The sequence below is a fragment of the Pelobates fuscus genome, chromosome 1, assembly GCF_036172605.1.
Source record: "Pelobates fuscus isolate aPelFus1 chromosome 1, aPelFus1.pri, whole genome shotgun sequence".
Lineage (NCBI taxonomy): Eukaryota > Metazoa > Chordata > Amphibia > Anura > Pelobatidae > Pelobates > Pelobates fuscus.
The window spans coordinates 24,934,365-24,949,619 of NC_086317.1; the positions used below are offsets into that span (position 1 = coordinate 24,934,365).

Below are 15,255 nucleotides of genomic sequence, written 5' to 3' on the forward strand. Positions count from 1 at the left end.
GATGCTTGTGTGTATTTACATCAATGTCTGATTCAATCCTCAGGGGACACCTTTCCTTACTTTAAGACCACAATAGTTGAACTTGCTTGGCTTGGAGAATGTTTCTAGTTCAGCTATTTTGGCCTGAAGTTTAAAATTTACTTGAAAGGAACACTGTGTGTTCCTGACCCTATAGTGTTAAAACCACCATTAGAAAGGATTAAAACTGACTCACCCTCGTTGGCTGACATAATCGGAATTGATGATCCCATAGGGAAAGCATTAGACTGGCTGAGATTGTCAAGTAGGCGGCAAAGGGATAGGGCCAAATGCCAGCTTGGCCAATCAGCATCTCCTCATTGTGATGCATTGGATCAATACATCTCTATGAGGAAAGTTCAGTGTCTGCATGCAGAGGATGAAGACGCTGAATGGCAGGAAGCACCTTCCTTGTAAACACTACCCCTTCTCTGAAAAAACTGTGTTCATAACAAGCCTGCAGGGAATGATATTTACCAGAACAAATTCAATAAGCTGTAGTTGTTCTGGTGACTATAGTGTACCTTTAAATTGCTGACAATTCTCCCTTTAGTGAATAACCCTATAATACTGCAACACACACCAGGGTTTCAGTTTAACGCTCTCAATACGAAGACTCCAGCATAGCTCTCCGTTCTGGTGCTATTATACAATCCCCAGCCTCCAGGAGGAGAGCAAGAGTGTTTTTTGGCCACACTGACCTTTTGTCAAGTATGTTTAATTATTAAGGACTCACAGCTAGACCGAGCCCTATTTGTAGGAAACTGATGGTAAAGTGTATATATATTACAGTTCACATGATAATCAGACATTTATTTTAATAACTGCATAAAATCTCAAGCAAAAACTTGTGGCCATGCTGTGTTAAAGAGACACTCCAAGCACCAAGACCACTTCTGCCTATTGGAGTGGTCTGGGTGCCAACTCCCACTACCCTTAACCCTGCAAGTGTAATTATTGCAGTTTTTATAAACTGCAATAATTACCTTGTAGGGTTAACTCCACCTCTAGTGGCTGTCTACTAGACAGCTACTAGCGGTCACTTCCTCCTTCATAGCACAGATTATCTGTGCTAGAGCGTCGCTGGACGTCCTCACACTGTGTGAGGACCTCCAGCGTCGCTCAAATACCCATAGGAAAGCATTGAAAAGCATTTTCAGTGCTTTCCTATGGGGAGCGCTAATAGGTCTCCCCAGCCGGTGGGCGGGATCAGTCTTGCCCACCGGCCGACGGAGACAGTAGGAGGAGCGACGAGGAACATCGTTGCTGCCTCAGGTAAGTGACTGAAGGGGTTTTCAGCAACCCCTTCAGCAACCGGGGATTGGGGGGTGGGAGGGAGAGGGAACCTCCAGTGCCAGGAAAACGGATTGTTTTCCTGGCACTGGAGATTCCCTTTAAGCTCACCCCTACCTTAAAGTATCTCAATATCCATAGGTCATAGTTGAATAAGATTTCCAATTCTAGCAGGAGCAATCACTGCAAAATGTGTAATTAGGATGAGTCTAATAGCCACCGGCCAATGCTAAAGGAGAATGGGATTTGTTCCATTGATGGGTTTAATATTCTCCCAGAAGTAAAATATTTAAAGTTATTAAATGTATATACAATATCATTTTTTTTTTTTAATATTATCTACCAATTTAATATTATTGGATTTACTTATTTTCATAATATGTCAAACCGGTGATCAAATATAGCAGATCCCTGTAGGTTTGACTTTAAAAAGCAGGTTAATTTGTTATACAAATTGACCTTCTACTGGATTTGTTCAGAATGAATGCAGTAGACAATTTGTCTTTAATAAATATACAAATACTATATTTTACATTGGACTCACATTTAGAAATTTTAAATATTAGACAAATGAGGGTCCTGAATCATGCAAGCTCATTCAGTTAAAACAATTTACCATATTCAGCGTAGTGAACATGAGAATTGCAAACTTTTCTTTTATTGGTCAATCATATTTGGTTTTAAGTAAATTACATCCACTGACAATATCAAACACATTTCAAATCAGCACGTTTTGAGCAATGTAAGATACAGGCTACAAATAAAGACAACACAGCTATAATGAACATATTTAAAATTATTTAATAGCATCCAAATAAACAAAAAGGGCAGCATGATTAAATACCCAACAATTCAAGTACACCCTGGAATAAGTGGGGTTGGAGGACTCTGATTTTACAGAGACACGTGTCAACTGGTCACCAAACCTTCTGCTTATTAAAGCTCCTTCAATGTCCTTTCCAGATCTCCGTGATTACAGCGCTGTTTAGCAGTCTAGAGGAAGCACAAAAAGGTGTGATCTATCTATCCTAGTTTCTAAAACTTCATTTTTATTGAGAAAACAGAAAGTCTTCAATGAGGTTTTTTGCTAAAAAAAAAAAAAAAATCAAAGTTGGTTCAATTTAAGCAGTCTGACAGCACAACCAACCAGGCAGGCAGGTGAGGAATTAAATATGGCAAACGTTTTGTTTCCAATTATAGGCTGCACCAAATGGGTTTACTGCACAGTTAGATTGAAATCACTCTTGTAGACCCAAAGTGCTGAGTTCCCTGATTATTGGGATAGGATTAGGATTCAGAAACCTGACCTGGATGTGTGTCAATGAATGATCTCCCAAACAGTAAAAGGAGTCTCTCTCCCTGTGGCGGGTCAGTGGATCAATATTTGCTATAAAGCCATGTGTTTTTCTGGAGCTTGCTTGTGTGCCAGGTATAGGAAGAGAATGCTGGACAGAGCGCTGACCAAGAAGATGACATCGAACCAGCGGTGGTAGAAATTGAATTGTAGTTCTCCGAGGACCTCTGTAATTATGGTGCGGTATTCCAAAGGCATGCTCATTCGAATCAGTAGTACAGAGGAAACAAAGTACATTCCCTGCAGAGAGAGCTCATGGTAAATGATGGGAGCAATGGGATTGACTGGAACATTATTTACAGTGAGGGCAGTCATTTATAAACACTGAGGAACGATAGCTATGAATGACATTCTATGTTAGCAAGGTCATTGTAGAACATACTGAGATGTAGATAGAATGTTGGGGACACAAGTTTTTTTTAAACTATCAGTAAATATCTCTGAGACATGAACCGTTAAAGCTTATAAAGTTGGCTATAGCTATACAGATGTAACCTAAATCCCCAACATCTGTCCAATGTATAAAGGACAGACACTACAGGCATGTAAGCACAGAAATGCACAGGTGAACAAATTATGAAATCATCTCAATAAATGATATTCAGGACGCCAGTGGAAAAACATGATAAATAGTATTCTAATCATCAGCTATAACTTTTTATGCCTAATGGGCGCGCTCCAACAAACAATTATTAACAGGCAGAACGGCTGAGGTCGAGGGGAGAAGCAAAGTCCACACTATGCTAGGCATGCTGGAAGAATACTATACACACTGTGTGTACAACGTACCGGGGACTGCATGCAGGATTACTAAATAACTAGAATGTCCAAATGGGGCGAGTGGAAGAATAGGTCTATGTTGAATCCTGCATGGCCACTAGAAAGTCAAGTTCTACTTACCATGATCTGAGCCAGTAGGAGCACAATCACATTGGAAGATTTGCTGCTAGAGATTGCGTAGAAAAACTAGTAAGGAAGAGGGGGAAAAAGAAACGTTGAAATTTCAGCCATTCTATATTTCAATTATTGTATGTACATACATCTGGCATTAAACGACCATTAACCATTGAAGTCACCTGGATCAGTTCATCTCAATGACAGGGTCTGGATGCAGTGGCTTAGTAGCTTTGCAGAAACTGCAATATTTACATTAAGGGGGTAAATACACCGGTAATGGCTGCCTAAATGGCATCCACTATAGACGTGCAACCAAACGCTGCTCGTGGATTAGAGGGGCACAGCCTTTGGTCACACATGCTTACTACCAATTCAGTGCTTCTATATGAGAAGCATTGGATTGGATGAGATCACAGAAGACATCTTCAGAGGCAGAGCTGGCACCTGCTGCGGAAGATGCTCCAGTGCTGGAAATTAGATGAACACACTTTATTTTACTTTTTTTGGACAGTGGTTTCAATGAAAAAAGGGAACCAATAGTTCTGAAAAAAAAACCTATTATTTTCTGGTTCCCTTTAATAACATGCAAAGAGACAGGAACACTGGACCACTTTTCCCGATATGCAAAAAGCATACATTGTTACAGTTCTGGGAGTGCTCCTTTAAATAGCTACAGTCTGGACACCATGAGCATGGCATTATTATGCAGTGGTTATGGTGGAATTAAGCTGTAGGTGCCGTTTCCCAGTTCTTAAACCATTTCAACCTCCTGACCAACACCCAGGGTCGCTGAGGCACCCGCAGCCAGATCCCTTGCATGTCTATTCCAATTGTACAATTTACATTTCCACATTAGCAACATCCATTTTGCCCATGGTTGAAAGCCATTTATTGGCCGAGCTCGTTAGCTGGCCCTACAGCACATACAGGTCACGCCGTCACATTGTTGTTGACATAGATCTCACATGTTTAACCCCTTAAAGACCAAACTTCTGGAATAAAAGGGAATCATGACATGTCACACATGTCATGTGTCCTTAAGGGGTTAAACGTTTACATTTTTTCATAAAATCTTCCTCATTTATACATATTGGCTATCACAATGTCATGCTATGACAGATGTATTTGTATGCGGTTACTAGAGTATAAATAATTGATGACAGGTACACACTGGTGTCATCAGAGGTTAAATATTTTACCACCTTTCGGATTCATTTAATATATACCAGAAATCAAAGAGTCACAACACAAAGCAACTTCTTCTAGATTCTGTTCAAATCAAAGAGTCCCAATGTTATAGTTTTGATATCCCTTATTAAGAATAACACAATTACACTGGGTTTCACAAAGAATGTTGTGGGGTTTCTTTTTTTGGTTTGTGCTCCTTAAATAAATCAATCAGTCTGTTGACTCCAGACTACACAGCTCTGTGTCAGCCAATCTGCATACCTTGGTGAGGGTAATCAGTAAGCCTCTAATTGATGTGACAATGATGATACCAACAAGGATGAAGGATATGTGTTGAGACCAAAACTTTACCTGCAGGAAAATGAACGACATAGGAAGGGAATTAAGAACAAGCCATTTAAACACAGTAAGTAGCATGCAGGATAAAGTATATGCATGGAATACCATTTTCAAAAATGTTGCAGATAGAATTCTTCAGAGGAACGATGAAAGCATTTATCCCAAACTGGTCAGGTGGTGCTAACTGGGGGGTCAATGTGTTGGTAAGAAGGCATAAGGGGGTTTACTTACAAAAAATAGGTCTAGTTGGAAACTTTGGTAATATGGGTTACTCAATGTATCTATCTATGTACTAACAACACTTGAGTTCATGAATGTCATTCACCTACAGCAACAGAAATTTACAGGAATCAGAAATTGGACCCTACGGGGGGAGAGAGGGGTACAGTGACAGTGGGACCCCATTGCCCAAGTTGTCAATGACTGACGCAATGTAAAAACAAGGACTTCCAGCCTGCCTGCCAGCAAAAGCATTGAATCATGTAGTCAGACACCAAGGAAAATCCAGATATATGCTTGTTAGTATACCCTGGAGGCATAATATGTAGACAATATATATAATAAAAAGTATCATTAAAGTTTATGCCCTTTCTTATATTGACAATAATATCCTTACATCAAACTGTATACCCAGATAATTCACAGTGATCTCAATTCCTCTAGTAACCGGGTCTGTTTTCCCAACTCTGTCAAACACTATGTTGATTGTCGCCTGAAGAAAAAGAAAAAAAAAATCCAAAAACAATTTTAGGCATTTCATTTTTTTTTTGTTGCAGCAGGATCTATAAGTGAAATAGTGATCAGCTGGAAACCAATTCAATAAATGTCAGGCAAGAAAAATGCTGAGCCATGTTATACTTCCCGTTATCGGTTAACTAGTAGCTGACTGGTGATCAGACCTCTTTATAAAAGCAGAATGAAAAGTAAATATAAAATAGTGGAATTGGTTAGAAAAATACTTTAGCTCTAGCATTTTATTTCTTTTTCATGTGAGAATTTGAGTTTGTTTCTTTGGTTCGTTTTACTATTCGGGTATATTACTAACCCCTGAGTGGATATTTATAATACAGATTAATGCAGTAACTAAAAGGAAGTAATACAAAATAAATAAAAAAAACACATTAATTAAAGCAATATGGATAGACTAATGAGCCATTCATCACTCACTAAAGTGTTGATAAAACAACTAAACAATGTCTATGCCTATCAATTTTAACAATGCAGTTCTATTTGAACACTGATCATTTTATTTAAACAAATAAGGTTATCCTAGCAACCAGAATGGCTGCGGCTCATTAAAATCATGATCGGGCCCTCTCATAGAGGCAGGCTGGGAGGAAAGGACCAGCATGAACGTCCTCCAAGGCTGATAACAGACTGAGACAGGAGGAGAAGGCAGAAAGAGGGGGGCGAAAACAGCTATAGCCTCTGACCCCTAATAGCCTCGGCCAGTAGAAGTCGCCCTCCAGCACCCAAAAGTTGGGAGACTGGAGGGTTTCTAAAAGTCTGACATGTATGTGTGTCTGTGAATCTGTATGTGGGTCACTGTGTGTCTCTATATGTGTAATTGTGTGTCTATGTGTCTGCATGTCTGTGAATCTGCATGTATCTCTGTAACAGAGTCTCATTGTGTGTGCTTGTATCTGTAAGTGTGTCATATGTCTGTCATTGTGTGTTTCTGTGTGTCATTATATATCATCTCTGTGTGTCATTGCATGTGTGTGTCTATGTGTCAATGTATCTATATGTGTATCATTGTGTATGTCTGTGTCTGTACGTGTATAAGAGTAAGAGGAATAGCATACTTGACCAGCAAATACCATAACAAATCTAGAGGAACCATGCTAGTAAGGCGAGACTATGCCTACAGATTAGGAGAAATTATAACATTTCTGTTAACTCGTGCAGTAAACCTGAGGTCTAACTACTACCTATCTGTTTCATGTATATTAAACAATCTGACATCACAATCCATTTCAATTCAGTCACAGTCAGGGCACACACTGAGTTGGAGGGAGTGGACAACTAGAAACATGGTCAATGCTTCTCCTCATCTACAAACCATTCTAGATGACAGAAAAGAGCACAGCTAATAATAATGATGGAGGCACGCAGCTCCAGATGTGCAAACACCAACATATATTTGTTACATAGAAGGTAATAAAGGTATAAATGAAAGTATCAGTAAAAATCCATTGATAACTTTTTAGTAATGGGTGAAAGGGCTCCAAGTTAGTTTTTTCCCTTTCTTTGAATCCACAGCAGCAGGCGGGTTTGAAAATGTACACTTTACTCCGGGAACCTTTATTTAACCTCTATTACTATGTCACACAATATGGGATGGATTGTGGTTAGAGCCATCATAAAAGGAAATGATAGCATCTCCGAATAATGAATAGGTCTTACCATGAAGATTTTCCACACACAGTAAATGGAGAAAAAATAACCCAGGAAATTGAAGTATTTTCCTTGGAAGGTTTTAGAATATTCAATGCGCTCCTAAAAGAAAGAAAACAGAATTAACACTTAAAACAACCACATGCTGCTGTCAGCACTCCTGCATGTCCTAACGTGCACATTGTAGAGTTCCATGTTTCTCTGTAAAAAAGTGGCGCATGGGCTGTATCCCCTCAGTGCTTCTCTGTGAGAAGCATTTGATTAGACAATAGTGATCAGGCTTGATGACGTCAGAGAACACAGATCAGGCTGATATGAAAAGACTGTCACAGTGCTGGAATGAAAGTAAGTTTAAGTTGGATTTTATTTTTTTTTTTTATAGGGCCCTGTAATTCTAAATAAGTGCACTAAAAGCTAATTTTTAAAAGTGTTCCTTTATATAATACACCCAAGCACACCATGAAATGAGTATGCAGGGGGTTTATTCATTAAAGGGTTACTCCCAGCAGCATGACTAGCTCAGTGATTTGAAGTGGTCATGGTGCCTCTGTTGCCAGAGGTGTAAAGGGATTTGTTTTGGGCTTCATAGCTCTATGCATAGAAGGTCACTGATTGGCTGAGAGTGACAAGCTGATGCCAATGAATGAGCTGCAGGATCAGCATCTGGCTTCTGCAGTTCAGTCGCCCTTGCATCTAGCAGGACCAGGTGCCCTGTTAACAGGTGCCAGGATACTTTTAGTATTAGAACCACTAAAGCGGGCTGTAGTCAATGTGATCTATGCATTTTACCCATCAAGTTAGGAAGCTAACCCTCTGATCAAGTCAAGTGGGCTCCAGAAATATTTTCTGGTATTCATGTCTGCTGATCACTTCAACCTCAATGAGAAATTCAAGTTGGACAGTAACTCTGCGGCACATTTGTAGGCTATAATAGACTTCCCTTCAACATGCCATAAATGCAGAAGGACCCTAATGAGTTTTGATGGGGAGCAGAATTTTGATTTAACTTGAACTGACAAATTTTCACCACTTAAAGGCAATTTGACACTTCATGACGATACTATTTCCTAACCAAAACCAATAAATATAGTTTCCTTGCAGAGCTCAAGTAAACCCATGTTGTCTCTGATCTTGAAATCCATGTGTTTTTAGATGTTCAACAATCCTATCCTTTAACATGGTTTCCATCACTTTCCACACTACTGAAGTAAGGCTTACTGGCCTATAGTTGCCCGACTCCCTATTACCTTTCTTGTGAATGGGCACAACATTCGCCAACTTCCAATCTTCTGGGACTACTCCTGTTATCAATGATTGGTTAAATAAATCTGTTACAGATTACAGAGTCTAATCATTCCCTTCAGGCTTTTTACAGTAAACACTGTTTCATCAGAGAAAATACAGTGTTTACAATACAGCTTAGGGATATCTCCAGTTGCCATGCCTCAGATGACTCCTAGAGGTGCTTCCTAGGGCAGTGTTGCACAGTGTGACTAACATTCAGTGTCTCAACCCTCTGCATGGACACACTGAATTTTCCTCATAGAGATGCATTGATTTAATAAATCTCTATGAGGAGATGCTGATTGGCCAGGGCTGTGTTTGGTTTGTGCTGGCTCTGCCCCTGATCTGCCTCCCTGACAGACAATTCAACGCTTTCCTATGTGAAAGCATTGTGATTAGCTCAGAACGCCACTTCTGATGATGTCAGCCAAGCAGGCAGATTAGAGGCAGAGTCTGCAGCAGCAGACTGGAGTAAAGATGAGATTATACTAGAATTGAGGGCAAGGGGGGGGGGGGGGGGGGGGTGCAGGAGAGCTTGATGGTGTGTTTAACAATATATAGAGTAAGTGATACAGGTTTGTGTTCCTGACCTAATAGTGTTCCTTTAAATAGCAACTTAATTTATATTGTGAAAGTTCCATCTGAATTTTTATTTTAACATTCCATTACAATATATCCCAGTGTGCAGTTGACCCGTGTGTTAATCCCACAGAAACGTTAAATTTAGCAGCAGTAATTTTCCAAAAGACTGCAACAGGAAGAAAACTCCCCTGCAGGAATCTAAATCTAAATTACCTATGTTAATGCTATGACATTTACAAATCAGTTGTAACAACAAAAACCTTGCTCAATGACTACATATGACACCAGTTATCTCCCAGGTAGACCATACCTTAGTAGCATGAAGATCAGCTGTCTCCAGAAAAAGCTGACGGCTTAATTCTTCTAGAGCATCTACCTCCTGCTGAATTTGAGTGAGATCTGTACGCGAGGATGAGGAGTTAAGAAATCAAGGGAACAGATCTCCGGCTCATTAACTGCATCTAAAAGCTCAACTAGCAGGCCAGTTCATAAGAGTACAAACCCTGGTCATTATTACCAGACTCATAAAAAGTGTTTATGATTACGGACATTATCTCATCATACATGCCAGGAGTAGAACACTTGAAAAATAAGAGTTATGAGTTCATAAAAAGATATACGATTAGGTTTAAGAAAAACATTTAAAAGTCATTGCCATGGGAGAGAGTGTTGATCTACTTAAATAGGAACACAAAGGGAGCAAACACACTGCGGCTTTACAGTTATTAATTAAAGGGACACTATAGGCACCCAGACCACTTCAGCTCATTGAAGTGGTCTGGGTGCATTACGCCAGGTCCCTTAATCCTGAGCAAGTAATCATTGTAGTTTTTGATAAACTGCAATAATTACCTGCTACGGTTAACTCCTCCTCTAGTGGCTGTCATTAGAGGGACTTCTGGGCTGTTTGGTCACTTTTTGTCGCCGAACTGATGCTGGACGTTCTCACACTATGCATGGGGACATCCAGTGTTGCCCAAAACCCCATAGAAAAAGCATTGAATAATGTTTTTCTATAGGGAAATCCTAAAGTGAGTGCGGCCACTGCCGTGCATGCGCATTAGGTCTCCCCGCCTGCTGATGTCGGTGGGCGAGGAGGGAAAGCGGACCATAGCCAGCGCTGGGGGACATTGGCGCTGGAGCCAGGTAAGTGCCAGAAGGGGGGCCTTCATGCAGGGGAAAGCTATAGTGCCAGTAAAACAAGTTTTTTTCTTGGCACTATAGTTTCTCTGTAACTCAATTCTTTGGTACAAAACTAGTGTTGGTCTTCAACGTGAACAACAGAAGAGTAACGTAGAGATGTCACACTTATACTGCTGTTTTTCCATCCCAGTCAACTATTAGTTAATTGTAACAGAAACCTGTATTTTAGTGTTTTATGGTAATGCTTCTAATGTTGAACACTTGATTAAGCATTTTATAGCCACATTTCTCATTTAGAACATTTCATTAAATAAATACTTAGTTGGCAGATGTAAGGTGATTGGGAGAACAACGTCAACTTTCCAGTTTTACCGATAAGTTTAAAGAGGAAGTTTGATAGTTAGCACAATGTTTAGCACAAATGAACACGCTGTACTAACAATTTCCCTTCCTGTGTGTGTTCACCCTGATATGTCCTTAAATAATACATCTATTTCTTTGCATTAATATCCTTTCAGTTGTGAATAACTTTAAATGATTATGTTTACTTTATCGGGCAGAAGAGGTCATGAGATGATCTTACAAATAATTCACAGCTAACAAGGGCACTACAGGTGTTTGTAAACTACACTTCCCATGATACTTTGGTATTCATAAGCACACACAGTGACACATTACTTTTGTAGCAATAAAATAAAAAATGTCCCAACTTTTTAGTGTAATTATAAAAATGGTTGTCAGAGTACAAGTTTTATTTATGGTCTAACTAAAACCCAGTTTGATTTTGGACCATGAAGGATACTCTCGCTGCCAGGTGTGGATGACGTAACACTCTTTATGATTCCCCAAAAGCCGCTTGGTTTGCTGTGAACCTCTCCTCGTTGGTATAGGTTTCGTCTGACCGTCGCTATCCTGAAGACAGAACATAAAAACATGACAGTCGAGCAAGCATTCTTGAAGACACACTATAGGCACTCAGACCACATGATCTCATTGAAATGGTCTGGGTGCAGTGTCCCTGTTCCCGTAACCATGCAATGTAAAACAGTGTTAAGACTGCCTTTGGTGATGCTTCCTGCAGTTTTCACAGTGTATACTGTATACTGTCCAGCATGTTTAAAAACCCAACAGGAAAGCATTGAGCCAAGGCCTAATAATGACCGTCAAGCATGCACATATGGTTCCCCTCTCCCCCAATCACCTGACGTTGACACAGAAGGAGCCCTATCCAGAGCAGACGGCCACTGGTGCTAGAATTAGGTATGTGGAAACTTTTTTTTTTTTTTTTAACCCTTTACACCGCTGGGAAGGGGGGTGCTCTGAGGTACTTTATTTATAGTGTTCCTTTAAGCAGTTCACTGGTTTCTGTTCAGTTTTACATATTACTTAGAATAACTAACTATCTCATCAGGAATCAATGAAGATTCCTAGATATTTCTTCAAAACCGCATTCCCTTATCCATATTAACTACAGTCACATGAAGATCTTGGAACTAGGCAAAAAAAAACAAAAACATAAAGCTATCTGAGCAGTTTACAAGCAACAAATTGTTGCTTGTAGACTGCGGTTTGAATTCCTACCGCTATAGTGGTACTTTAAATGTAAAGATTGAGCTAATATCATCCCAATCCAGTTCAGTAAAAGGCAGGGTTGACATTGCAAATGAAGATAAGACAAATAAATATTTTCATTTCTCCTATTCTGCTTTCTCTATGCGGACTACCAGACGCAATGGGCAGAGCCTATACCAATGGCTGACAGGGAGCCAAGATGGAAGTGCCCAGTTGCAGGATAAAGACTTCAAAGAGTGGACCATTTAGAGTCCTTTGAAAACACAGATTAAGCTAAATCTGTACAACGATAATGGAAAGATGAAGGAACTGAACACGATGCAAAGTATGACCAATTACAGCTGCCTCTGGAACCGAATATATGGCCTTTATTACTAAAAGAATGAAGTCTACAGAAACATATCTTCTCAGATACAATCAAACACTTTAAAACTCATTCTACGGCTCTTCCCCTTTTGGTGGGACAGACCCAAATCATACAGATAGCGTACCCAACGTGTGTTGCAGGTTCAAGATGTAAAACAAACTTGTAATTCGAAAGGTCAACCTGCACGTGTCCTGTAATAAACACGTATCACTTGAAGACAAGACTGGAGCTATAAATGTCCAGAAACAAACATGTATAGAAGATGGCTGTGGGTTTTAGTGCAATGCAAGGGACCTGAAACAAAGTACCTCATGAAATGTCATCTTTTTATTTGACAAGCAAAAGCACTAGCAAATGTATAGGTTTTGCACAGTAGTTCAATAAAACCAAATGTGCTTCCCCTCCTTCCTAACAGACAGACTATCGGCATAGACTCGTTATTGAGGTGTGTTTGTAAGATACGTACATTTTGCTGGCCCAGCTTTATTCCATTGAAGAGTATATACAATCATAATTTTTATCGCCATTTTTAATAAAGACCTTGCATGTGTGAGCAGTCCCCTTGCCGCCCAAGCAGGCGCTCAAAAGGACAGAGAAACATCTGACCTCACAACGTTCAACAGAGTGATTTGAAAGTAATGAATCGTCATCAGGGGTTGTGCCAGGCTTCCCAAAGCCACGCACTTACACCCACAAAGACAGGCTTACTGTGGTGCTGGAACCTTTATGAAGAAGGTGAATGTGTTTTAGGATTGTGTTAATTAGTACAAGTGTTTAAATTAATACACTGTTCACAGTATGGGTCTAAATACCCTCAAATTAAAACTGACAGTCTGCACTTTAACCTGTGCATGGCCAGAACACTCTACTCTAATATGTAAGCTCGTTTGAGCAGAGCCTTCAGCACTCTCTGTTCCTGTGCGTCTAGCTCGTCTTTGTGCAAATACATGTCTGTTAGTCCACCTATTATACAGTGCTACGGAATATGTTGGTGCTTTATACATAATAATAATAATATTAATAACAGCAGAATTTGTATGACTGTCTAAATGCTTATAGACTGCAATGATGCTGTAAAGTTAGACATCTGACTTTTCTTAACACTTACTGTGCCACTACTGCACTAGTATGATTTACAGCAGCATGCCATAGCGAAACCCTGCACAGACACAATTCAGGCACCAGGACAACTTCAAATCACTGAAGTGGTCATGGTACTTGTAGTAATCCTTTAACCCCTTAAGGACCAAACTTCTGGAATAAAAGGGAATCATGACATGTCACACATGTCATGTGTCCTTAAGGGGTTAAAGACTCTGTAAAACAGACCATGTACACATCAGAATGTGTCGTACATTCAGCATTTATTTAACGATGGAAGTGTTTAATCATCGGAAGGCCTGTAATATCCAAGACGTACACAAAAGGTTAAGAGAGAGCAGATTTAAGGAGTTAAAAAAAAGATAGAGAAGGCAAAACTCAGATGTACAGAAACTGTGATATTTGCTCTTCTGGTAAGCAATAAAGTCAGGGTAATCAGATAAGGGACTTTATACGTGATCTTGTGCAACACATAGAGGTTAATTCTGTGCACTTATCTCAAGTCCAGTCTATGTGTCAAAGTCTTCCAGCTGCAAGAATGTTACAGGGATGACATGTTGGAAGGGTTGGAAAGATTAGATTCCTTTCCGAACTGATAGCCTCCCATGCCCCCTCCCTAACAGCTTCACTAAAAGTGTACGTCAGGGCTGTAGGCCAGTCCCAGGTTTTATGTAACTTTACAATGTAATAGGTCAACAGGGATTGCATTTTGACAATTCTCACATTCTCCAAATGTTCAAGGTTTCCATAGGGTTCAATGTGAAATCAAAGTGAGTTTCAAATTGTAGACTAAAATAGCTGAACTGGAAGCATAGCGGTCTTTGAGAATTTTTCCAATTCGGCTATGTTGGCTTTAAATTAGAAAATCACTTTTAAATCCCAAGAAGTCTCACTTTGGTAAATAAAAACTTTTGACTAACATTATTCCTGAATTTGCAGGCCAGTTACTGCCATCTTGTGGCAGCTCCGTGTATTTCTTTCCTGCTACGATACCAAGCTCACTAGCTTGGTATTGAATGGAAAGAGGAGATAACAGATGGATGACTGAAATGTCTGTATGAAAGATGAAGAAGAATTAAGGAATCCGAGTTATCCATTCAAATTACGTTTAACAGAGAATCAATTACTCATTGAGGACTGATATTGCAAGGCGGATGGAAAGTCAGAGCAGAACAAATCCTGCCAACCTGCCTGGAAAGCTGTAAAAGAGTGAATCAATGCCATATTAAGTCAGGATTGACAGCAATCTCAATTTAAAGTCACGCCATATGTAGATGCTGAATTGGATTGACTATGGAGATGGAACCACCAACTGGTCAAGTGAAAAGCGAACAACCTTGGCACTCTGTTAAACTGTAGAGGAGTATGCAGCAGTACAAGTTTGTCTGGATGACATTTTCCAAGATATAACTGAACTAATCTTCCTTCCTGGTAAAATATTTAAAATATTTTAAATAAAAAAAATAAAAAAAAACACACAAAATAAAAATAAATAAACACATCTAGATAAATCAGCTACTTCTAGACGTGTGGCACACCATAGCACATCATGAAAATAATCAATAATGTACTTGTCACAGACTGAGCGGATCAATCTAATGACTACACACATTAACGTGAAGGATCACTTATTCAGGGACTTCTTCGAGTTCAGACTTCAGATGCATTCAACAATCATTGCCAAGATATGGAATTTGGCAACTACAAATGACTTGTAGAA

General features: G+C 39.6%; 1 protein-coding gene across 2 annotated transcripts in view; it reads right to left on the reverse strand.

Moving 5' to 3' along the window:
- Positions 1 to 2,092: 2,092 nt before the first annotated feature.
- The window catches only part of GPR89B (G protein-coupled receptor 89B), a 32,792-nt gene continuing 19,629 nt past the window's right edge, over positions 2,093 to 15,255 (reverse strand). For both annotated transcript variants that reach the window (XM_063442309.1, XM_063442318.1), the window contains exons 9-15: positions 11,298 to 11,407; positions 9,663 to 9,751; positions 7,496 to 7,588; positions 5,706 to 5,801; positions 5,012 to 5,101; positions 3,566 to 3,631; positions 2,093 to 2,905 (exon numbers count right to left, since the gene is read on the reverse strand). In XM_063442309.1, coding sequence (XP_063298379.1) covers positions 2,699 to 2,905; positions 3,566 to 3,631; positions 5,012 to 5,101; positions 5,706 to 5,801; positions 7,496 to 7,588; positions 9,663 to 9,751; positions 11,298 to 11,407 — 751 coding nt within the window. In that variant the 3' untranslated portion in view covers positions 2,093 to 2,698. The remainder of the gene's footprint in view (positions 2,906 to 3,565; positions 3,632 to 5,011; positions 5,102 to 5,705; positions 5,802 to 7,495; positions 7,589 to 9,662; positions 9,752 to 11,297; positions 11,408 to 15,255) is intronic.